Source organism: Crocodylus siamensis, chromosome 5 (assembly GCF_052110815.1).
Source record: "Crocodylus siamensis isolate JL-2025a chromosome 5, ASM5211081v1, whole genome shotgun sequence".
NCBI lineage: Eukaryota > Metazoa > Chordata > Crocodylia > Crocodylidae > Crocodylus > Crocodylus siamensis.
The window spans coordinates 182,191,710-182,218,222 of NC_143399.1; the positions used below are offsets into that span (position 1 = coordinate 182,191,710).

Below are 26,513 nucleotides of genomic sequence, written 5' to 3' on the forward strand. Positions count from 1 at the left end.
CCAAAGTGCTGAAAATCAAATTTGCCAGTTGGTCACTTCTGCCTAGCAATTGGATGAGCTGGGCTATAAATGTTATTGCAGTTTGCTGGATCTGAACTGCAGGGGAAAATGTATAGCTGAAACATGACCTTGGGGGGAAAAAATCACTGAAGAAACACAATGTCAAATTAGATTGGTACATTTCTTCTTGCAAGAAGGCTTATTTGTTGTACCTTATATAGTTTTTTTTCCTTACAATTGACTGTGCGTCTCTGTCTATACATGTGTGATCATCTACATTACTTTCTTTCCCTTCCCTTTTTTCTTTCTCACAGTGCATGCCAATTAAAGGTCTTGGATTTGTGCTTGGAGCCTACAAATGCATTTGCAAGGCTGGATTCTATCATCCCACCATCTTTTCAGTGAACAGCTTTCAGAGTAAGTGCCTTTGCATGAGCTGAAAAAAAGTTAAAAAAACAGAGCATTAATAATGCAAGACTCCTTTTATCCTAGTCAGTGTTACACAGTAAAATCCCAATGGTTTGCAACTCTCAGATTATATAATAACTTAAGAAGTTCTAGCCCTTTGGTTTGTCATCTGTGTTACTCTTGAGGAGCTGTAAAACACACCTACTTTAAGCATATTTGATTTTGTAAATAAATTGAAAAATATGGAAAGAATTCTTGCTATGGGGGAATGGAAGCTTTTTGGCATCTGTATTTGAGCAGGAGTGATGAAGAAATAAAATACAGTAATTTTTAGTTTTATTAATGTTGAGTAGGTGTTCTGGGCTTTGTCTGTATGTTTTAATTGTTCTAATTTTGTGCTAGTTGACTAGGAGAATCCAAACTATGATACCGTAATTAGTAATTAGAAATGGGTCAGGACTGAACAAACTGCTATCAGTGAAATGTGGATAACCTATGACCTACAGGGTTTCTAAAAATGTACAGCTTGAATGTATGGTACCTAGACCAGTTTCTTCAGACAGGGCACAACTATGAGAGGAGGAGGTGGGGAAAGAATGGAGCAAGAGACTTGATGAACATCAGGAAAGCTGCTTATCCATTCATGAACTGAGGATTTATACAGGTGACATGTACACATTGGTATATAACTTATATTGGTTTTAAGCACCCATGTAAATCATGCTTGGTCTGGAATGGACAAATCTGCAATAGGTAGACCACTTCACTATCAGGTGGCAGTGCCAGTGGCCTGTTTGCCTTGGGTAGATGGCTACCCCAAAATAAGCTAATTTTTCCTGAAATAATGTGTGCATTAGATCGGAGTAGGACTGGAGTAGGACTGCCTAGAATCAGAGAAGTAGGGCTAGAAGGGACCTCCAGAGGTCATCTAGTTCAACCCCCTGCCTGAGGCAGGATCATCTCTATCCAAACGATCCCATATGAACCATAATCTAAATTCTAGATAAGACTGCCATCAACCCTGACACAAGACAGACCTAATACACTAACCTCCTACATACAAAGCAAGGGAACGAGAGCAGCCAATGTCCTGCTTCTATAAAATGTTAATATATGCTCAAGAGATCCTGAGTAGAGGGCCACACTTACAGAGAAAGGCAACCCCCCTGCCCCATACTTCATACTAATATGACCCTGGAGTAAAATTCTTTCCTGACCCCAAATATGGAGGTTGGTCTGATCCTGAGTGGAGGGGCAAGACCCTCTAGTCAGGCTCCTCCAGATTTAAGTCCCAGAAGGGGGATTGGCATACCCCAGTCAAAGTCCTAGCTTTGGCTGTAGCCAAAACTGCAGCCACTTCTGGAAGCCGGTGAGTGAGATCGGCCATGGGGGGACCCCCGCCCTGGTCACTTGGGGAGTATGTGCCCCTCCTGAATAAGGTGGCGCCAGTCACCCATAGAATCATAGAATCACTGAGTCGGAAGGGACCTAGACAGATCATCTAGTCTGACCCCCTGCCATGGGCAGGAATGAGCACCAAGGGTGCGAGTGGTCATAAGATCCCAGCCAGGTGCCTGTCCAGTCTCTTGAAGATTTCCAGGGAAGGTGAGAGCACCACCACTCTGGGAAGCCTATTTCAGGCTCTGGCCACCCTTACCATGAAGTAGTTCTTCCTAATATTTAACCTAAATCTATCCTCCCTCAGCTTGTGGCCATTGTTCCTGGTGACTCCAAGGGGGGCCCCAGTGAACAGACTTTCCCCGAGTCCCTGCTGCTGGCCCCTGATAAGGTTGTAGCAGCCACAAGATCCCCCCTCAGTCTCCTCTTGTGGAGACTGAAGAGATTCAGGTCCCTCAGCCTCTTCTCATAGGACTGGCCACGGAGGCCCCCAGTCACACGAGTGGCCTCCTCTGGACCCTCTCCAGGTTCTCCACATCCTTTAAAAAATGTGGAGCCCAGAACTGGACACAGTACTCCAGATGAGGCCTAACCAGTAATGAGTAGAAAGGCACTATTACCTCCTGTGTCTTGCACCTAATGTTTCTATTGATGATACATTCTATTGCACCTGATTGCTTCTATTGGCCCCAAAACTGCATTCACCTTTTGTGTGGCTGAATCACACTTCAGACTTGTATGGAATCTGTGGTTTACTGAGGCTCCCAATTCCTTTTCGATAGTGCTGCTACCCAGGTATGTGTCACCCATTTTATATTTGCATTTTTGAATATTCCTCCTGTGGTGCAGTACCTTGTTTTTGTGTGCATTGAACTTAATCCTGTTAGCTGTAGCCCAACTTTCCAACCTATTCAGATCTTTCTGATTTGTGCTGGCTTACTGCAATGTATTCACAATCCTTTCTGATTTCATGTCATCTGCAAACTTGCTCAAGAAGCTTTCTATGCTAGCATCCAAAATGTTAATAAACATGTTGAATAGCACCAGGCTCAGGACAGACCTCTGTGGGACTCCACTTAAAACCTCCAGACATTCTGACATGGACCCATTAATAAATACCCTTTGCTTGAGGCTAGTGAGCCATTATCTTTCCACCTTATGGTAGTTTTATCTAGCCCACATTTCTCCAATGTGTTTATGACAGCGGTTATCAACCAAGAGTACATATACACTTGGGGGTACTTTGAAAGGTCCCAGGGGGTACGTGTGGGCAGGCAGGGATGGAGTGCTGCCACCCCATGCCACTGCCTCACAGGAGCAGGGCCAGGATGGGGCGAGAGCAGGGCCCCACAGACGCTGCGCTGCTGCTGCTTGCCACACCTCTGCTCACCACCCCCCTCTCCCTTTGCTCAGCGTCCGGCTGACTGCCACCCCCCAAGGGGTACACTTACTAAAAAGGGGGCCACTGGGGGTACAATTATTAAAAAAGGTTGGTTTATGAGAATGTCTTGTGGGGCCTTGTCAAAAGCCTTTCTGAAGTCCAGCTACACTATATCCATAGCATTCCCATCATCCACCCAAGTAGTTACTTTATGAAAGAAGGAAATCAATTTTGTTTGACATGATTTGTTTTTCATAAATCCATGATGGTTGCTTATGGTCAGTCTTTCCTCCTCCAGCAGATGTTCACTTGTTGGGTCAGGGAGGATTAAGCCTCCCTGCACCAGCCCTGGCCAGGAGGTGAGGGTGCTCCAGCAGCCCCCAAGGAAGCTGCTGAACTGTCCCTCTGCCCAGCAACCCCCAGCTCTGGGGCTGTCAGTGTGGAAGGGAGGGAGATGGGGAGGGAGCAGGATGGAGCTGCCATCCGGGCTTGACTTGGCTGGAGCTGGAGGGGCGGGGGACAGGATGGAACAGAGCCCCCTTGCCTTGTGGGCCCCCCATCTAACCTGGCTAAAGTATTCGGGGGAGCCAGGCTGGGCCTGTGAGGCCAGGAAGCTCACTTCCTTTTAAAAATGAAATACATCCTTTTAAAAATGGAGCTGAAGTGGGGCCACTCCCCCACTTCAGCTCCAGCTAGGCCAAGCCAAGGAGGCAGCTGCTGCTGCCACTGTTAAGAAGCCTGGGTGAGGGGTGGAGGGTGGGGAAGGGAGACCCCCTCACCTTGAAGGCCTGGCTTGGCTCCCTCCAGTACCCCAGCTGGGTAGCTGGCAGGGGGAAGGGGTGCGAGGCGAGGGGGTCTCCCTTCCCCGCCCTCCTGCCCACCCCTTCATCTCCAGCCAGACCAGGCTCAGCCAGAAGCTCCATGCCTTTTCCCTACCTCTCCTGCTGACAGCCCTGCAAAGTGCAAAAACTTAATTCTGGAGGGACACAAGTTCCCTAAAGCACTCTGCTTTAGAGCGCCTTCATCTAATACCTCATTTCAGGAGGGTTAATTTTTCTTGTGATTGGCCATTTTAAAAGCACTCTGCAGCTATGCATGTGCATTACATCACAACTGTGGAGTGCTTTCAGGGCCCCAACTGCATAAAAAATATAATTCATGTAAGTGCCCTATGCTATTTAATATTCTGCCATTTGGCTAAGTTTTCCTACCTTTTGCAAACTTTAGAGAACAAATGTGTCAATCTGCTGAAGTAGATCCGACACTAGTGGTACAAAACACGTGAATATGTAACTGATGCACAGCATGACTGTGATGGCAGGGGACAGACTCAGTGGACCAGGAAGTCCCTTTCATTCCCATGTCCTATGTGCCTAAGTGCACTATGGATGGGTCAAAATTATGCTCTTGTTTCATGTTTGTTTTGGTGGGCAAAGGCTATGACATGCTTAAGTCAAAAGTGGCAAGCACTACAGGAGTGTAAGTAGATTAGGTGCTTTTCCTATTGTTAAGTAGGGCTTTGATTTCTATATTGAGTTATAGCCATGAGTTTCAAATATTTATTTATTTGACCCACCATTTGCTTTTATTTTAGTGGTATTAGATATGTCAGCCCATTTGTGGCTAATTGTAATGGGCTGTTCCTGAAATGGATTAGCAAGGATGTATCTGACTGGCTATGTATATGTGCACATGTACGTATTGGTAGATATGTTAAGGTGGTTGTTAAGTTTGCATGAGTATTTTTGTTTCACTGTTCCATTCATTTATGTTGAGTACCAGATCAAGCAGTGATTATCAGATTATTTCAATCCACTGGGCAAGTGAGCAGGTAAAATGCAGCTTTATGAAACCATTTTTCTCTCTGAAAATTTTTGTAGCTCAAGGGTTGTGCTTAGTTGTTTCATCAGTGTAGAATGAATCATGATGAAGGCCAGCATTTAATTCTCTTCATGTGTCCATGAAAAATGTAGTTCATGATTTTTATATAAATAAGCAAAACCTACAAAAGGAAAAGTTGCAGCTCAAATTATCAGTAACATTGATCAATTCAGGCCAAATCTGATTTTGTCTTTATACAAGTGTCATTTATGTAGTTGCATAAGTACAATTTTTTGTGTCTTACATGGATTTCAGATTTTATTTTTACCTGTGGGTGAATGAGGTACTAATGTAACTATTTGAAATAAAGTAGAGAAATTGGAGGTGGAGGGGAAGGCATTGGGCTCCTAACTTTCAGCCCCACAGCCTAGTGGTTAGGGAACTTAGCCACTAGGCAAAGTTCCAAGAAGTAGGATTCTTCAGGAAGAGAGCAAGTGAGCACAGCTCAATGAGATGGGCACTCTTCTAGAAAGGAGGGGGTTTTGACCTGTGCCTCCACCTCCATTCCCGCTCCCAAGTGACAGAAGCTATCCCTCTGCTATATATACATTTCATCCAATATAAGGTGCAGAAAAGTCATTGGCAGATGGCTCTTCTCCTGATCCCATATGTCTTCCATTTTTGGCTTCCAGGGGAGGGCCAACTTCAAGAAGAAAATAGAAGCACATTCTGTCTAAGCCATGATATAATGGTTTGGGGGATTTATTGAAAAATGGAAAAGTAGCTTCATACCCCCCCGCCCTTGGTGAAGGGGCTTAGACCATGAATCTCCTACTTCAGGCTAAAAGGTAGGAAGAGTGCTAGTTGTAGTTTTTCTCTGACTAGCGTTTCAGGAACTTGTACAGTTATGCATCTAGCCAGGCAATTTTATTCTGCATCAGAGCCTATCCGGCTATAATGGAGCTTTATGCATTCTCAGACTGAAAAAGCACAACTTCAGGGATAGAAATAGAATCTAAAATTATGGCTGCTTCTACACACCATGGGGTTTCATTCGATTTAGTTCTCCCTAAATTGAAATGGTGGGTTTTTAAAAATACTGCTTCAATTTAGGGAAAATTAAACTGAACTAAACTCCATGGCGTGAACACAAAGGTAGTCTTTGGCGGGGGGGAGGGGGGCAAGCTGCTGATGGGCTGAGTGGTACTGGAGCTGCACGGGGGCCCCCCAGGTGGCATCTGCCCACTGGCACCCAGCCTGGGCAGTCCTGGGGGGAAGCACCCATCCCCCTGCAGCTGTGGAGGGCAGCACCAGGCTTCCACACAGTTCAGGCAGGCAGGGAGGCTCTGGGGAGGGGAAAAAAAAGATCAGGTTCGCCCCTATTTTTTTTTCTTCAGTAGAGCTTGCTTGTACAGGCTGCTGCTGGGTCCCACAGCTCCTGAGCTGCACGAGGTCTGCCAGGCCCCAAGCGCATCAGCTTGCAGTGCCCTGTGTACTGTTGCACTTTGTTAGGTAGCAAACTAAAACACCTCGGCGGTGTTTTATCTTGCTGTGTACCAAAGTCATCTAAAGAGGAATACACCACTAGTGTGTAAACAGCAGTGCCATTAAAGTGGAATACTCTGCCAAATGTACAAACAGCAGTGTCATTAAAGTGGTGCAAAAGGGCATTTTAAGCTGCTTTAAAGCTCAATTCTGTGGCATGTACAAAAGCTATGTAGGTGGCACTCAGGTGCATAAAGGTAAAACAGGGTTTAGCTCTTATGCCTATGCTGAAACTTGAGGCCTGTAAATTCAGTTCTCTGGGAATGCTTTCAGTTAACCTAGATCACTGTGAATTAACATGACAGAGCTAGGATTTGGGAATGATCTTGTTATAAGAATCAGCTTAGTCTGCCAATCTGAATAGATCCTGTCAAACTTGAAAAGTGTGACAGTGAGTGTTAGAAGTAGGAAAAGGCTGTCAAGTACTGAAACAAAAGACTTTGGTTCAAAGGGAAATGAGTTCTGTCCTCTAGATGTAATGAAAACTGCAGCCACACTAAAGGAAGTATAGGATGTGCTTAGAAAATCTAAAAGATGTTAGCTTTAAGATGAATTCCAGGCACGTATTTCCAGAAGACTGAGTGCAGTTGTGACAGAAACTGTCTGACCTGAAGATCTGTTTGTATATACAGGTTGGGAAAGTCTGCTGATAAGAGCAATGAATTGGGGTAGAAATGTAAAAGGTGGAAAAATATCCGTAGAGCATGAAAGTAAAACTTAAAAAGAAGCAGTGAGGTCAGAGAACCTGAGATAAGAGATTAAACAATATATGGCTTCAAAATTGTTCAGTCTTGCACTGTTTTACATTGAAAAACTGAACTGAGTTTGACTGCAGAATTTATGCATGATCTCATTGGGACATGGCACTATGTCAGAACTGTCTGAACTGTACATACAAGTTGTGCTTCAGTTAATGGTGTTCTGACAAGGAACTGTTCTAGGCCCACATGGTGTGAATTCTTTGGTTGGAATCTGAAAGTTGTTTTTCTAAAAATGGGGTTGAGGAGTATTGAAGTTTCACTAGCTAAGAGATTGTCTGCTACCCTGGCCAACTCAGCAGGGGATCTGAAAGGCTAGTTGCAGTGTTGAATGTATATGATCAATTTAGAGATCCTGGTTTTCTCCGTTTTAAAAATTGCAAATTCTTTGATTAAAAAAAAACTACACCCTCAAAGTCTCTGATTAAAAAACACAAAATCCGTGATAAAAATGGAATACCACTATATATATAGGTATCAGTTGAACACAACGTTTTATTGATATATTTGCAGTTTTAGAGCAATTGAGAAACCTTCCAGTGCCTTAATCACTATAAAATAAATTCTAAATATCTATAAATTTCGGCATTTGATTTTGGGTTGCTGATCGTGGAAAATCAGATCTCCCCCTGTCCCCTTCACTCACCAGACAGGTCCAGGCCCCCCACTGCCAAGGCAAAGCCCCCTGGTTTTGCTGGTGCCTCTCACTCCCCACCCACACCCCCTGTCCCTGTTGGTGCTCCTCACTCCCCACCCACAGTCCTGTCACCCCTTCCAGCTGTGCCAGAGAGGGTCTCCAGCTGCCAGGGCTATGGGGCCAAGTACCTAGGTCCACAGCCTCCTGCCCCCACAGCAGTGGCCAACCCCACCTGCCACCCATGGGAGGTGGTAGCTGCTGCAGCAGAGAGAAGCATGGAGCTCAGCTCCCCCTTCCCGTATGGGTAGCATAGCCAGAACATAGCTGGTGGGGAGGGTGGATGCAGGCTGCCTGCTGCAGGCTCAGGGCTCCCTGCCCAGCATGGCAGGGCAGAATGAGGCCAGGCAGGGAGGGTCATACCACCATTGGGAGCTCCACACTTCCATAGTGATGTTCCCACTGCCTGCCCAGCAGCAGTGATAGATGCAACTATGCAATGCCACCCCCACTGCTGCTGGGAGGGTGAGGGCACCTCACCATGGCAGTGCAGGGCTCACAGCAGCGACACTCATCGTGCCCATTGGGTCCCACATGCTGGGTTGCAGAGGCCCCAGGGAAGGGCAACAGGGCAGGGAGTCCAAGCCCACGGTGCGAAACCCATACCCGTTCCCACCCTGTGCACAAATCTGGGGGGCACTGTCCTGCTCTCTGCTCAGGCCCTGCAGCTGCCATTCCAGTTCTGGGCCCCAAGCCCTACACATGATCCCAGCTGGCCAGCAGCTCCAGCCCTGCCCAACTCCCTCCTTCCCTCTCTATGGGGGCCTCAATTCCCCCCCCCACCCAAAACTTACCTGTGGTGAGCTGCTGTCCAGGACACTTGCTGGCTATGTGCATGTGTAAATGTGCACGTGGTACTCCTGCCTGACTGCTCGCTTCCTGCTCCCCCCAGCTTCTTGCAAGTTGGAACTTCTCATGAACGGATCTGTGTTGTCCTGGTGTGAAGTGGCCAGTGGTGTCTCTCAGGGGTCTGTGCTTGGACTGGTGCTTTTCAACACCTTTTTCAATGGTTTGTATGGGGGAGTAAAAAGCTCACTGGTCAAGTTCATGGATAACACCAAGTTATGGGGCAGTGTGGTCACGTCAGAAGATAGGTTGCAGATACAGGTGGACTGGGACAGGCTTAAGAGTTGGGCAGACCAGAACCAGGTGAAGTTCAATACTTTCAAGTGTAGGGTGCTCCATCTGGGGGCAAACAACCCTCAACATATATACAGGCTTGGTGGTGACAACTTGACTTGCACCACGGCTGAAAGAGACAGAGGGGTAATGATTGACCATCACATGAAGATGAGCCTTGCGTGTGAGGTGGTGGTCAGCAGGGCAAATAACATGCTGGCACGCATCAACCGATGCATCTCATGTAAAACTAAGGAAGTGATACTCCTGCTGTACTCAGCTTTGGTGAGACAGCAGTTGGAGTTCTGGGCACCGCACTTCAATAAGGACATGGAAAAACTTGAGAGAGTCCAGAAAAGAGCCACCCATATGATCAGAGACTTGCAAGGCCAGCCATATGAGGAAGGGCTGGGGGACCTGGGCCTTTTTAGCCTAAAGAGGAGAAGGCTGAGAGTGGACTTGATAGCGGCTTACTGCTATATCAGAGGATTGTATCAGGATCTCGGTGAACAACTGTTCACTAGGGCACCCCTGGGGAAGACCAGGATGAGCAAGATCTGACAGTGGATATAAACTCCTGGAAGGCTGCTTCAGGCTTAATACCAAGAAGAACTCCTTCACAGTCAGAGTGCCCAGATTGTGGAATAAATTCCCTCCAGAGGTGGTGCAGTCACCTACCCTGGAGGTTTTAAAGAGGAGACTAGACAGTCACCTTGCTGCGGTCACCTAATCCCAGTTGTCTTCCTGCCTAGAGCTGGGGGGGGTGGGGAGGAGTGGACCCAATAACCTGCAAGGTCCCATCCAGCCCCTAACAATCTCTGAATCTATGAATAAGGGGAAACCTACCGTTTCCTGTGTTTTTCTCTTTTTTGGGATTTTCTCCTTAAAATTAGAGTTTTACCATGGTGAACTGGTGAACAGCTTTTTTTCCATGGTGAATGGGAAACTGTAATCCTGGATCATCAGTAAAAAAAAAAAAAAAAAAAAAGGAAAAATTGTTGGCCTGTTGTTTCTCATTAAAAATCATGCTGGAAAGTTGCATAGGTATAATCCAGGATAAATCTGAAAGGTTTAGGACTGCATTTAAGTACTGTATATACTCAAATATAAGATGGACCTGAATATAAAACAGCCCACCAATAATTTGTTATGATTTTCAAGGTGTAGAATCCAATTTTTGGAAATTTTGCCTTGAATTTGTCTCCCTCCTACTGCTACAGCAGGGAAAATAAATATGGGGGTCAGGTAGCTCCCTTACCCACTGCATCTCCCCAGCTTCTTCTCCCTGAAGCCCTTTCCCCACCTTCTTACTGTCAGATCTTGTTTTCCTGGAACACATAAAAGTGAGGAGCAAATTTGAAAACACTAACCTTGAAATAAACATACTTGTAGTAATTTGCTTATAGTACCCATAGACTTAATTCATTCAGAATTGATGCATTTTGCCTTTTTTTGAAACTGCTGAAAGTTTTACCATAGGTATTCCATAAACACACTTTTAAGAAGCACTTTTGTAGGACCTTTGTCTAGGCTGTGTCTAGCTGGGTCTTAAAAACCTCCAAGGATGGAGATTCTACAACATCTCTGGGAAGCCTGTTCCAGTGTTTTACTGCCCTCCTAGCAAGAGAGGTTTTTCCTAATATCTAACTTAACCTCCCTTGCTGCACCTTGATGACCATTGCTCTTTGTTCTGCCACCACTAACAACAGTCTAACTCTATCTTCTTTGGAACCACCCTTCAGGTAGTTGAAGGCTGCTGTTAAATCCCCTCTAAGTCTTCTCTTCTCCAGACTAAGTGAGCCCAGTTCTTTTATCCTCTCCTCATAAGTCACATGCCCCAGCTCCCTAACCATTTTTGTTGCCCTCCGCTAGGCTCTCTCCAGTTTGTCCCCATCCTTCCGGGCGGGGCAAAACTGGACACAGGACTCCAGATGTGGTCTCAACAGTGCTGAATACAGGGTAATAATCACTTCCCTTGATCTGCTGGCAACCCTCCTATCAATGCAGCCTAGTATGCCCTTAGCCTTCTTCACAACAAGGGTACATTGTTGGCTTATATTTAGCTTATTGTCCACTGTAACCCCCAGGTCTTTTTCTGCAGAGCTGCTGCCCAGCCAGTCAGTCCCTAGCCTGTATCAGTGTATAAGGTTGTTCCATTGTAAGTGCAGGACTTTGCACTTGTCCTTACTGAACCTCATGAGATTTCTTTTCCTCCAATCCTCCAATTCCTTGAGGTCACTTTGAATCCTAGCCCTACCCTCCAGGATATCTACTACTTCCCCCAGTCTGGTGTCATCTGCAAACTTGCTGAGGGTGCACTCTTTGCTATTCCCTAGGTCATTGATGAAGATAGTGAATAAAACCAGCTCCAGGACCAACCCTGGGGCACAGCTGCCAAGTAGACATTGAGCCATTGACTACTATCCTCTGATCCTGATGATATAGTCAGTTTTCTATCCACCTTACAGTGCATTCATCAGACCCATACTTCCTTAGCTTGTCTGCAAGAATGTTGTGGGAGACTGTATCAAAACCCTTGCTAAAGTCAAGGTATACCACATTCACTGGTCTCCCCACATCCACAGAGCCAGACATCTCATCACAGAAGGCAATCAGATTGGTCAGGTATGACTTGCCCTTGCTGAATCCATGCTGATTGTTCCCAATCCCCTTCTTCTCCTCCGAGTTCTTAGAAATGGATCTGCTCCATGATTTTTCCGTGGACTGAGGTGAAGCTGACAGGTCAGTAGTTCCCTTCATCCTCCATTTTTTTCCTTTCTTAAATATGTACACAATATCTAATCATCTGGAAGACACAGAGAAGCTAAGCCATATGAGCACCGGGGCAGAAAGATGTCATCCTTTGCTGCTACAAAGGTTGCCATGATGCTCCAAAGGGAACTCCATTTTAAGGCCTGAAGCCTGTTTCTAAGGTATCTGAGATCCTGGCAGATGTCATTCAAAGTGGAACTTGTTAGTCACTTCATTGTTTTTTGGGTTTTTTTGCCTAAGAATTAGGGCTTGGGACTAGGGTGATAGTTTCAAAGATGGATTTGTGACAATTAGGGAGACCATGTTTTTCAAAAGGGCTAACTTGTTCTTCTCTGAAGGAGGGGTTAGGCCAAAACAGACACCAGGCTTGATGCCAAACAAACTGTTTCCATTTATGACTTGGACCAAAACTGGTGCAAGGCAGTTAGTTGTACATGACAATTACATGGAAGTTAAATTGAATCAGCTGTGATTATTCTGAGGCAAAGTACCAATTCAGATAATTCACAAGTACTCAGTTTGGGACAATGGGCTTTTCAGTCTATAAGGTGTGGGGTTTGTTGTGAGACAAAGTGCTCAAATGTGAATCAAGCTGGTTCTCTGTTTTTATCCTTATAAGGTAGCAGCATAACTAAGGTGGGGAGCAAGTGGGGCACTAGCCCTGGGAATGGCAGCTCCTACTATCTTCCGCCTCCAGACCCTGCAGCATCAGCCAGAGTATGGGGAGCCCATGCCACGGAATCAGCAGCTGGGGTCTTGAAGTCTCTGGTACCCCCTTGCTCTCCCTTGCTCTCCAGTGTCTCTCACCTCCCTTTCTGCCCAGGAAACCACAATTGGTAGTTAAAACCACCTCTAGTGTAAGCCACCTAATCCAAGCTGCTATGCTGAAGAACTTCATATGGATTTGGGATCATCTCTGAAGGAGTTTGAGTCCAAAAGAGTTTGAAGAAGCAAACAAGCCTGACCCCCCATATGTTTCAAGTCTTACAAGTGAAACTGTAGCCATGTCTTCTGCTCAGCACTGGGAATTGCGTACTAAACACACACAATCATATAAAATGTAAAAGTTTATGTAATTTTATATTAGCAGTACAGAAGAGAAAACTACCTACACTGGTTGTGAGATAGTTGTGTGGGAAAATAATTTCTAAGTACAACATTTGGTAGCAAACAATACAAGTAAATACTCTTTCTTTTTGTTCCTCAGGTCTACTTTTTATTTTCATTGTATACCTCAATTTCTTTGCCTGATACTTTTCAGTTTCTAGGTTTTACTTTTCTTATTCTTAAGGGGTTTTTTTTAATCTCCTTAAATTTTCATTTTTTTCCTTCCTAAGATAAACATTTCTCATCTCTTCAAAACTTCTCTACTTATTCTATCATTTTAGATTTCTTATTTTTCTTTCTATTAGTCAAACATGCTCTCAGTTAGTCGTTGATATTGATTTCTCCTGTCCCTTCAGTTTAACTATTTTCTTTCCTTCTTCCTCCCACCTTATTCTTTTTTCCTCTGCTTTCTTCCTCTGTGTCCCTTGTCTCTATTTATTTCTGAACCCTATGGTGCACAGTCTCTCACTGTTTGATTCTATTACCATTGATGTCAATGGCAAGACTCCTTTTGACTTAAATGGAGCAAAAATTGGCTGCTGGCTATTGTCTACTTGCTACATTGTATTCTTGATAATCCTGTGCCACCTTCAGTATTGAGAAGAAACGGGTCTTTTACTCTGACAGTGGAATCATACTGCCAAAGAGCCCAAGGTGTGGCAAAAAGAAGGTACTTCCTTGCCACTGCTGCAGTGAATCATCTGTCATGCAGCTGAATTGCTCTGGTTGTTACATTAACTCTAGTTGGATAACAGTTACCAGTGGATCAGTAGATAGAAGAGGAATTTTACACATGTAGAAAGAAGTACAGATGCATTTGAGTGCTTCTTGTTATATGTCTTGGGGATCATGGGTGGAATTAAACATTTCTCAACCACACTGGTGTGCAGTGACCATTATGACAATAGGTTACTTCTAATGAATATGATAGTGGCTCTGTGCTAAAAAATAGCAATATTTTGGAGGGGAAATTTGGTAGTGGGTAACTTCTTATCAAACTTCAAAAAAAAAATCAAGTAGATCCAATCCACTGCAGATTAACTCTAAGAAAGAATACTTTCCAAGTCAAACAGTATTCATCATCTAAATAGTCATAGCTAGTGGGGCTTTATGTGCATATCAGTGACCTTTCTTGAAAGGCAGCTGGAAGCATTTAATGAAACATGGTTAAGATAAAGTTTGCTGTTGATTTATGAAGCTCTATCCTTAGGGTATTTACTGTAACATGCAACTGTTTATCAGCTGTTATCCCTAAAACATGTGACAAGAAAAGACATAAAGATCCTTTCAAACAAGATATAGATAAGTAAATGTTTAATAACCTGGATTAGAACATACTTTTTCATAATTTTTCAAGGTTGAATGTTTAAGAACAACTTGTAAGAATTTTAGTTTTAGCACCATTCAGAATTTTAATTTGTACTTATAAAGGATTGTAACTGGGTACATGGCTTAGGGGTAGAAGACCAGCTGCAGGGGGTTAATGAGTAGTAGCCTGTTTGCTCAGGGTCATGGAGCCATCTGGCAGAGATGATTGCCTGGTCAGAGGAAGTGAAAACCTCCCAGGAAAGGAAGGTGGTGGAGTAAGGGAAGGCTGCAGTGCTGACAATACAGCACAGACCTGGGATAGCCCTCTCCAGGTCTGAGGAAGGACCATAGGTTTGAGTTAACCCTTTGTTGCTTGTTTATGTGTTCTTTTTCATTATGGATGCTGGTTTTTCTTGTGTGGACAAGTTTTCCCCAGAGAAAATAAAAAGCTGAGTGACAACCTGCTACACATGGTAGAAAATACTGGCATTTTAGAACCCAATATCAGCTATGGAGGCCAGAACCCTGCTAAAATGGCTGGTGGGGCTGTAGCAACAACACCAGCAGCTGTTTCAGCAAGTCCAAGCACAGCAACAGCAATTCCAGAGACAGCAGCAGAAACTGTAGCAGTTTCAGAGAAAGCAGCAGCAAGAGTTCCTAAAACAGCAGTTTCAACGAGCTGAAATAAAGACCCTCCTGAAGAATTCAAAAAGGTGCTTACCATGAGTTTGGTACATTAATTGAACACTGAATTATCCTTAGGCCAGGCCTTAAATTTCAAAAGGGACACTTGAGAATTCTAGACTGACTGAGGGAAGCAGTTAGATGAGAAGTTAAGATGTTGGACATAGAGGTAATAAAGGAATGCACCAGTAAGTGGAGTAGCCCAATTGTGTTCATGTCAAAACCCAATCACACTATCTGGTTTTGAACTGACTTTCACAAAATCAATGCAATTTTAAAATGTAACATGTACCATATGTCCAGAAAAAGTAAAGCAGTGGAGGGAATAGGTAACACAAAGTATATAACCATCCTGGACTTGACTAAGGGATATTGGCAAATTCCTTTGGATCCAGCATCTTGGGGAATTACAGCTGTTGCAACACCCTGAGGGCTCTACCATTTCAAGATGCTACTTTTTGTTTTACACAGAGCCTTGGCATCCTTCCAATTTTTAATGGATGAAATACTCCAACCTCATTGGGTATATGCAGCTACCTATCTGGATGATGTGGTAATATTTACCAACACATGGGTGTACCAACTCCAGTGGGTGAAAGAAATGTTACAGGTGATATGAGCAGTGAGTCTGACAGCTAACCTGGCTAAGTGTCACTTGGGGTATACCAAGACTAACTGTGGGATAGCCTCAAGGAGGCTATCCTTGGGGTGCAGCAGGATGCAATTCCTTTGAGCAGAAAGGCGGGAAAAGGGTCCAAGAAACCTTTGCGGCTGAGTGTGGATATCCAGGCTGGCCTGAGGGCAAAGAAAAAAGCATACTGGTGGTGGAAGCAGGGGGCAGGGACAAAGGAGGAGTACACCTCCCTGGCCTGAGCTTGTAGGGATTTGGTTAGGGAGGCTAAAGCGGCACTGGAGCTTAGATTAGCTTCTGGGATTAAGGATAACAAAAAGTCCATTTTCAAGTATATAGATAGCAAGAAGAAGTCTCGGGGTAGCATTGGACCCCTATGGGGCGGGGCAGTTGGTGATGGACGCACAAGAGAAGGCAGAACTCTTTAATAAGTTCTTTGCCTCTCTGTTCCTGTCTGCTGGCAATGGGATGTTCTCGGGTGATAGCTTAGGCCCAGGAAGGATGCGAGTCCCCCAGCTGTTAGTTCAGACCTAGTTAAGGATTACCTGGAGGGCTTAGATGTGTCCAAGTCAGCGGGCCCGGATGACCTTCATCTGTAGGCACTGAGGGAATTGGCTGGTGTCATTGTGGAGCCATTGGCACGGCTGTTCGAGGACTCCTGGTGCTCAGACCAAGTCCCTGAGGACTGGAAAAGGGCCATTGTGGTTCCTATTTTCAAGAAGGGGAGGAAGGAAGAGCCTGGCAACTACAGGCCAGTCAGCCTCACTTCTATCCTGGGGAAGGTCTTTGAAAAAAATTATCAAGGGCCACATTTGTGAGAGCCTTGCAGGGGAAGTGATGTTCAGGGGTAACCAGCATGGGTTCATGCAAGGCCGATCCTGCCTGACTAACCTGGTCTCTCTCTATGACTGGATAACAAAGAGCTTAGATGTGAAGGAGGAAGTCGATGTCATCTCCTTGCACTTCCAGAAGGCCTTTGACACAGTGTCCCACCCAATTCTGGTGGGCAAGCTGAGGGAGTGCAGCACTGATGAATGCACATGGGTGGCAAACTGGCTCCAGGGGCATACCCAGAGGGTGGCGGTGGACGGGTTGATGTTGACTTGGGAGAGTGTGGGCAGCGGAGTCCCCCAGGGCTCGGTCCTTGGGCCGGTGCTGTTCAATATCTTCATTAGCGACCTGGACGAGGGTGTGGAGTGCACCCTGTTCAAGTTCACTGATGACACCAAGCTGTGGGGTAAAGCAAATACACCGGCAGGCAGGGACCGCATCCAGGCAGACCTGGATAGGTTAGAGAAGTGGGCAGATCTGAACAGGATGCAGTTCAACAAGGACAATTACAGGATGCTGCACCTGGGGAGAGGGAACCAGCTTTATGGTTATAGGTTAGGGGCTGACCCTCTCAGCAGCACAGAGGCAGAGAGAGATCTTGGAGACATGATTGACTCCAGGATGAATATGAGTCGCCAATGCAATGAAGCAATAGTCAGAGCCAACCGCACCCTCTCATGCATCAACAGGGGCCTCACTTACACGTCCAGAGAGGTCTTGCTCCTCCTCTATGCGGTGCTGGTCAGGCCTCATCTGGAGTACTGTGTCCAGTTCTGGGCTCCACATTTTTAAAAGGATATGGAGAACCTGGAGAGGGTTCAGAGGAGGCCACTCATATGGTTGGGGGCCTCCATGGGCAGCCCTATGAGGAGAGGCTGAGGGACCTGAATCTCTTCAGTCTCTGCAAGAGGAGACTGAGGTGGGATCTTGTGCTGCCTACAACCTTATCAGGGGCCAGCAGCAGGGACTTGGGGAAAGTCTGTTCCCCAGGGCCCCCCTTGGAGTCACCAGGAACAATGGCCACAAGCTGAGGGAGGATAGGTTTAGGTTGGATATTAGGAAGAACTACTTCACAGTAAGGGTGGCCAGAGCCTGGAATAGGCTTCCCAGAGAGGTGGTGCTCTCACCTTCCCTGGAAATCTTCAAGAAGAGACTTGGATAGGCACCTGGTTGGGGTCTTATGATCCCTCCCACCCCCACTGCTCCTTCGTGCCCACGGCAGGGGGTTGGACTCGATGATCTGTCTAGGTCCCTTCCAACTCATTGATTCTATGATTCTATGATTCTAAGACTAGGTATCTGGGATATATATTGGGCAATAGTAAAATCAGGCCCCTAGTTGATAAAGTAGAGGTCTAGGTGGAAGCACTGATGCCAACAACCAAGAAGCAAGTAAAATCATTTCTGGGATTGGCCAGCTACTGTTAGCAATTAATCTTATTATTAGCAGTCATCACAGCAGCACTGACTGACCAGCTAAGGAACAGAGCACTGCAAAGAACTTAATGGTTGCCCAAATGTGAGACAGCATTTGGGGCAGTAAAACAGCTACTGTTCAGTGAACCAGTCCTAAGCAGCCCAGACTTAACAAAAGAGTTTATATTACAGACCAGTGCCTTGGAGAGAGGCCTGGATGTGGTTTTCCCCCAAGAGTCTGAGGATGGAGAACACCTCATTCTGTATCTCAGTAGGACACTCCTTCCCCGAGAGCAGAAGTATGCTGTCATAGAAAAGGAGTGCCTGCAATTAAGTGGCCCTATGCTACTTCAGCTTCATTTAGTAACTGACCATGCCCCTTTGATATGGCTTAACACCACATGGGAGGTCAATCCCCAGTTGATAAGGTGGTATCTGTCTCAGCAGCCTTTTGATTTCTTGATATATCACTGCCCTGGTTCAGCACATGCAAATGTAGACTTCTTCTGAGAGTGGGGGAGGGAGGGAGGATTGAGGAAAGGGAAGAGTACATCTCAGACTCCACTGCCACTCTGGGAAGGGGAGATGTGTAACCTGGTACATGGCTCAGGGGTGGGAGCCCAGCTGCAGGGGTTAATAAGTAATAGCCTGCCTGCTCAGGGGCATGGGTATTGGCGACGCATAAGGGGTGCACACAGGAGCATGTGCACCCCCTGAAATCGGCCGTGTACCCCCTGGAAGCTCCAGCTGCGATACGGGAAGTGCCACCAGAAGTTTTGCCACTGGCTCAGTGATCAGCCGCTGGGGGACCACCCCCCATTGGTGATCTGGTGCCCCTCCAGACTCAGAAGGCACCAGTCACCCATGGGTATGGGGCCAGCTGACAAGGATAATTACCTGATCAGAGGAAGTTAAAAGCTCCCAGGGAAAGAAGCTGGGGAAGAAGGGGAAGGCTGCAGTGCCAAGGAGGCAGCATAGAGCTGGGATAGCTCTCTCTAGGTTTGAGTTAAACAAGCAATAAAAGGTTGTGTGTTTGTTTTGTTATGGACATTGCTTTTCATGTGGGGACAAGTTTGCCTCAGGGAAAACAAAAAGCTGAGTGACAACCTATTACATGGATTGATAATATAGATTCTCTCTCTCATAGATTTTTAATGGTATTTTCTCTTCTTTGTTAAATATTGTATTCTACATATTTATTTTTTGTATTGTGACTAATACTACTTTAATGAAGAGTTCATTTTTAAACCAGAGATGTGAGTATTAAAGAGATTATAGAATTACTAAGTTGCTCTGAAGGAGGGAAATATTTGTATGTAGATGATGTTTAACAAATAAAAGATGACCTACAACTATAGAAAATAAACGGACCCAGGAAATAGAAGAATATGAGGTCAGGTGTAGAGTAAGCAAACTCATGGAAGAAACTATGATAACCTGAGTGGAGTTACATTTGGGCTATGAGGAGGCATAGGAAACCAGTAACATCAAGAGAAGGTGGGGTGGGAGGCTTTTGCCTCTTATTCTTGTTCTATCTGAAGTTAAGAAAATAAGGATTTAAGGTTAGAAGTAGGGAAATGATTAATGTTTGCAAAACTCCCAGAATGGTGGCAGGCAGACTAAGTGTAGGATATGTGGAAGTGGAGAAACTCTGGGGTCCAGAATGTCTTAAAGATTAATGGACTTCAGAACAAAACTAAGGCTAATGCTACATGTGGTGGTAATAACTTCTTGTTTCTCTTGGACATCTTTTAGATAGTTGGTGGGATTAAACATTTCCTTGCTTGTTTATTGCTAGATTTTGCCCCTTCGCTGCTGTATATCTTATATTCTGTCAGGTTATTCTTTGTATCCCCTCTTACAGTCTTGGCTGCATGTAACAATATCTATTACATAGTATGTGTCTGCAGAACTCTGCATTTTTATCAAGGGTTATCAAGGCCTCTGTTTAAGTAGGCCACTGAAAATCCTGAATCCCTGTATCAGTTCCTAAAAGCTGTTGTTAGGCTATCATGGTAGACGGTAAGAGACACCTGAAAGGGTTCTTGGATTAAGTATGAGGAATACTGGGAATGCCAGAATATTGTAGTAACATTTTCTGCTTGTAAAGGTAAAATTCTGAGCAGAGAATTAGCATCAGAGGCATAATATATACACAGTTTGCTTACCTCCCACAGCCTTTACCTCATGACACATGTGTGCACATGCACATATTTACACTAGGGGAAAAAGCAAGGAAAGGAATTAAAGGTATAGTTAGTTTGCGATCTCAGAAATTCAAACTAAAGGGATAAAATGATATATATGTGGTGCCACTGAAATGCAGCTTCCTTTGGAGTTAAGGACAGCAAGCTATGGGCCCAAGGCATTCCACAGACATTGATGGAGGATGAAAATTTTTATCAAAGATGCCAGTGCAATTCTCTACTCCTATGAAAAGAGTGGAAAGGTGTCATTATTTTGACACTTAAACTCACTTTTAGCTTGTATTAAGTTTTCCAAAGTGTGCTTCCTGAAGTCCCCAAATCTTACGGAGAAAGTATTAAGCACATTCAGCAAATCAGTTTACTTTCTTTGTTTGATATCTTTCCCATTTAGTTTCTCCTTTCCTAGTTCCCTACTTACTACTTAGGCTCTGACATTCCAGGTGATTATCTATAGCTACCAGCCAGAGTTTTCATGCTAAACTCCTTTGAGACTTAAGACAGTACTTACTTACTGCGACTTAAAATTTCTGTGTCAAAGAATGTGTAACTCCTGCACTTCCCACCTTGCCACTCACGTGTGTAGATGGTCAGTTTCTTTTACTGCTATATACTAATTGTATTCTCAAAGGCTGATGTTCCTGTGAGTTGTTAGAAACATTACCATTTCCTATAGAAGTGCCAAAGAGGAAAAAATACAAATCTTGGCCAACAAATGTGTTACTGGTTTATAGGTGAGGTGTTTCCATTCTAGGCATCATGAATACCTGTTTGTGGGTTAGGATCAACCTGCCATTCTCATATTGTTAAACAGCAGCTCCCAGCTGGCTTCTAGCCAAGTGGAAGGGTGTTGAGAACTGCTGATTTTTGGATAACAAAATGTTAACATATATTCAAGTTTTTCTGCCTGTATTATGCATGTAAAGGAAAACTTGAACACACCAAAATTTCCACTTTGAGCAAAGAATTGTGTAATCATACAGCAGTGTGCTGAATGACTATTAATTTAAAGGGACTTTATCCAATTTAGAGCTAATGAGCTCACTAGATAGCATCTGTATGGAGTTAAGGGGCAATAAAAAAAAATCAAATCAGAAATTAAGTCAGAAATGTTAAGAAGTTAACTGTATCTGGTTTTCATGCCTTAATATAAGATATCTTCCCCTTTCATATATTTTTGTGATAAATTCTCCCATTCAGCAGTTCCTCTCAAACTGTCCAGAACGTTCTGTAAGCGTACTTTAGAAACAATTAGAAAATGTTTGACATTTAGGTTTAGTTTCTCCTTGCTTCTAAATTGCTTGTGTTTCCTGAATGTGGCAAAACAGGGTGAAATAAGAGCAATCCCTGCTAGTGGTGCTGTAAATTAATGAGCAGAGAACAAGAATTAGGAGGGAGGTCAGCAGAAGAAGTGTTTGCTCCTGTGTGTTTGAACTGCCTGTACCATAGCATTAAAGATATTCCCCTCCCCCTTTGGATGCTTTCAGGAAAGGATACAGATAATCACTTTACTGGAGGCAAGATGTCTGAGGAAGTCTACACCTGCCTACCCTGCAGGGAAGGATGTTCTTACTGCACAGATGATGCTCCCTGCTATGCACAGGAGGACAAGTATTTACGGCTTGCTATCATCTCATTCCAAACTTTCTGTATGCTCCTGGACTTCATAAGCATGGTGGTAGTATACCATTTTCGCAAGGCAAAGGTAAACACAGATATGGTTTCTTTAATCTTTCTTTCTACTCTCTTACAGACACACTTGTGCTTAAATAAGGTACCTCCAGTTTGAATGATCAACTTCGCAACCAAGCAGTGCTTTTTCTATTTGGATTTTTTTTTCCCCACACAGGCCACTATGTTCAGCCACAATTGCTTTACTGTAGGCAATCAAATCCATATTTAAGTACGTTAGTAAGTGATCTTATTTTAAAAGTGCAGAGAATGTACCAGGTCTCTCAGAAGTCAGCTGATCCAGTACTCAGTGGGTTTCAGTAATAGCTGTTAGGTACTCAGCACTTCTAAAAATCAAGCCACTTATCCAAACACTTTAATATGGATTTAAGTATGAATTTAGGCAGCAGAGTTTGCAGATACTACTATCTTAATCTGTTTCAGCATGTTGGGAAGAATGTTTGGTTTAAATATTTTTGGGACACCTTAAGCCTGATAATTGCTTGAAAAAGCAATGTTTCCAAATCTGTAGGTAGCTAAAAAGTTTTAATTTGGTTCCTTGTGTAATGGATTTTGAGTTGAATTTTTCCTGTACCCTAATTTAGTTCCTAAAGACTTGTGTACATACAGTATATTACTTTGTTTAAACAGTTTCAACTACCTTCCATAAATAGAAAAGCATTTCCATTATGGCTTTTGTTTTATTTTACTGGGTTTCTTTTTTTACACTGATGATCACAGAGTCTACTTCATCTGACACTGCTGGTGTTAGAAATTCATGTTACCATCTTCAAGACCCTAATGCCCTGTTTGGAAATGCAACATCAGTTGTAAAATGTTTTTTTCTTTCTTCAGTCTCTGCCTGTTCTTGCTTTTACTAAAATTGTACAAATAGATTCAGATTACAGCCTTTATTGAATTTACAAAGTGTCTAATTATGAGAAGTCTGTTGTGGCTATCTGCTTCCCCCCTTATTGTAATGTTATAGGGGCTTGTTTTTTTTAATGGTTGTGTTAAATAGACAATATCATTAACAGAAGCATTCCTCATGGATTAAGCTCTGTCACGAAGTCTGCAAAGGAGTGAAAAAAGGTGGATTGTATCCCATCCAACTAAATTTTTTTCTGTTCATTTCTAAAATGCATAATAAGTTTGAGTTTAATAAACAGCATGATGATGAATATGATTGGGGAATTGTAACCCTTTCATATAAATGGTACCGATCAGATGAGAATGAACTACACATATGTTGTTGTTTTTATAATATAGTATTACATGTGCATAGTGATCCCTGGGTTCAATAAACAGGTATATGTGAATAAAAACTAAGCAAACTTTACTTGTGGGGCAGTTGGTAACCTCTGCAGATCATTTACCTATCTGTAACTCACTAGCCTAACTGAGGGACCATCTCCCAATTCTCAACTTCTGTAGCCTTCTAAGTAAGGGAGTGTCCCAAAAGTATAACTTCAGTCACTACAATATATCTAGTGGACTTTTTTTTGGCTGTGGGGTGGGGGGGAAGGGGGCAGGACCTGGTTTCATTCATCCTGGTACCAGTGAAACTGCATTTATAGTAGTGCAGAAATTGGAGGTTTTTCAACAGTTAAGAGCTGAACAGGATCGGAATATTTCATATGAAAGAAAACAAGCAGCATCTGTTGTCCTCCCCACTTTTTAAATTCCTGTCCATTTGTCCTAATATCTCACAAACCAGCAGGAAAGGTCACAAGCCCAGTTATGCTTGTTTTCTTCTTTCCGGTGGGCTACCATTTTACAAATTAGGCAAGTGACAATGCTATAGGAGTCAGATATGAAACAAGACCTTCCCCCCCCCAGTAAGAGACCTTTTGTCTTTTGAGTGTTCTATTTTTGTCACTTTGGATGTAAATAGATTCTGTTAAAATTTTTCTAGATTAGAAGACGGGTTTTTTGGGGGGGTTTTTTGCTTTAAATAAATTTCTTAAAATGAACATTATCCAAAAAAATAGCAATGAATTGGTTAACAGGCATTTCCCTTAGATTAGTGTTGTCAATGAGTAGAAATGAAAAATGGTATCCCATTGCTTTTCATGTCACTCAATTGAATTTTCTCTTGGATTCTTTTTTATGTCCTTTTATCTTGTTGGTACAGCATGATTTAAAAAAAAAAAGAAGAAAGATCTTGTGTGATTAATGTGAAATGAGAAGCTCTATGAAAGGCAAACATACTGCGAACAATGATCATTTGCATAAGAAAACTGCCGGAGATATTGGATAATAACAGAAAATTGGAAGGAAAAGAATGAAACTGGTAGTGAGCCATATGCTCTCTGCTGTGGGGGGAGGGAAGGCATGGAAATGAAAGAAAAGCTACTGGAACATGGAATATCTAGATTCTGAGAATGTAAAGGGATTTCTCAAACCATCAGTAAAAAAAAATATATTAATTTTGAGGGTGGAGTGTAAAACTCATTGTATCCACTGAGGTGGGGGAGTATTGGAGGGAAGGCTTTTTCTGGTTCACAAAGATCCTGGAGGCCCTCTGGGTTAAAATCCACGAGAACTGGGCACAGGAGAGACAATGGTGGGAGTCTGTTACAGACCTCCCACCCGAAGTCAGGAGCTTGACCAGGAGTTCACCAGGGAATTGGCTGAGGCCGCATACTCCCGGTCCATGGTTGTCATGGGAGATTTCAAGTACCCAGACATCGTGCGGGAACAGCGCTCAGCTAAATCCAAGCGGTTGCAAAGCTTCCTCTCATGCATGGATGACCTCTGTCTGACACAAGAAGTCTATGGGCCAATGAGAGGTAAAGCGCTGCTCGACCTGGTACTGGCAACTAGGGACGACCTAATCGGAGACCTAACAATTGATGGGAAGTTGAGTGCCAGCGACCATGAGCTGATCACCTTCACAATCTGCCATAAAGCTGGCAAGACAGCAATACAGAAGTCCTCGACTTCAGGAAAGCTGACTTTGACAAGCTAAGGAGGCTTGTCAGTGAGGCCCTAAGGGACCACAACCCAAAGGGGAGGGGAATTCAGGAAGAGTGGTTACTCTTCAAGGGAGCGATCCTTGATGCACAAGCTAATGCTATGCTGTCTCAGAGGAAAGGCAGCAAAAGGGCACAACAGCTCCCTTGGCTCTCCAGGGACCTCCTGCAGGTAAAAAGAAAGACCTACAAAGGATGGAGGACTGGAACCACCTCCAAGGAGGAATATTCTGCAGTGGTCTAGACCTGTAGGGAGCAAACAAGGAAAGCCTAGGCTGTGACTAACCTTCAGCTAGCTACAAGTATAATAAATAAGTCAAGAATAATAAAAAGTCCTTTTTTAGATATGTGGGGAGCTGGAGGAAAATCAAGGGCAACATCGGACCCCTGCTAAACCAGAAGGGACAACTGACAACCAAAGCCCAGTGTGACAGGAGTATCTCTATTGGAGCCTTTCCGGGAGTGGCTCCGCCCTCCTGTAATGGGCCAACCACCTGCTTACCCGCCTGCCATGCCTTGATCTTACTTGATTACTAGATTGTTGTAATCAGCAGGAGGCTGCCCATTTTTTCACGCCCTGGTGACAAGGGGCGCTACTTGTGGCTCTTTTTTCTCCCCTACACCACAGCCCAAGCCTTACAGATGGTGCTGACGTGGTTTGACCTGGGCCCTGTTAGGTCTTGGCCCCCCCCCACTGCCCTCCCTCACTTCAGGGCCCCCCCGCTGCCTGCTCTCACTGCCCCCCCCACTCCGGGGCCGGGGCCAATATACCCCGCAAATGCTGCGCCCTCTCCAGTGCCAGGATCCCCCATGCTACTGGGGAGTCCCTATGACACCTCCTCCAACCCCTAATAGTCCTCCAGTCAAAACAACCTCACCCAGTCCTCCAGTCAAAACAGTGAACATAAAAACACAAAGCCCCTGGACTACAACATAAAAACTAGACTGTCTGGTCAAACCAGATTCACTCGCTACTAGAGAGCGACGGACAGAGGGCTCCCCAACCCCAGCAGCAATTGGGGGATGTTCACACTGCCAGAGTTCTCCCCTCTGTCTGTCCTAGCTGAGTTCCTATTCCCATGGCCACTGGAGAGGAACTGCTCTCCTGGCCTCCTTCCTGGGCTTAGGAGACAATTCCCAGGGGTAAAGCCACCCCAGGCTGCAAGGAGCGAACGGCACCTGGGGACTCCAGGTGCGGTGAGAACTCCCTGTGAGGGTCCGGCAGGGCGGGCACCCCAAACCCCCCTTTTTGCCGGACTAGGACTTGGACTAGTGAGCCCCAAGAGGAGGCTCATCCCGGAGGACCGGGCGAGGGTGTAGGGGAGGAGGAGCCCTCAGGACCCCTGGACCTTGGAGGTAGGGTACCTCACGTGGACCGCCAGCTTCCCGGCACGGGTGAACCCCACATTTCCATCAAGTCGTGGCAGGCGAGAGCGGCGAAGCGGGACGGTCCAACACGTATCCCCTTCTCTCCAGGGGACATCCGGGGATCGGGGTCTCACGGTAAGTGACGCACCCCCATCCCCTTACAACTGGTGCATTGGCCGGGAAGAACCCGGCCTAGCTAGGAGAGCACCAGAGTACAATGGAGCTCCCTACGAGCCCGGATGTGATGCAGCAGACGCTGCATCTCATGGCACAGCTGCTACAGCAGCACCAACAGACTGCCTTAAGGCAAGTGAATGTGCAGGAGCACCTGCTCCAGCAGCAGCAGGCAAGGGCTGGCCCGTATAGCGGGGAAATGAACATGCCCCGCATGAACAGGGAAGACGATGTGGAGGCCTTTATAG

At 44.8% G+C, this 26,513-nt stretch overlaps 1 protein-coding gene across 1 annotated transcript in view; it reads left to right on the forward strand.

The window, feature by feature from the left end:
- GPR158 (G protein-coupled receptor 158) overlaps nt 1-26,513 on the forward strand; it is a 394,899-nt gene that overhangs the window by 164,925 nt on the left and 203,461 nt on the right. The window contains exons 3-4 of the mRNA XM_090047374.1: nt 315-417; nt 21,565-21,782. Of these exons, the coding sequence (XP_089903500.1) occupies nt 315-417; nt 21,565-21,782 (321 nt within the window). The remainder of the gene's footprint in view (nt 1-314; nt 418-21,564; nt 21,783-26,513) is intronic.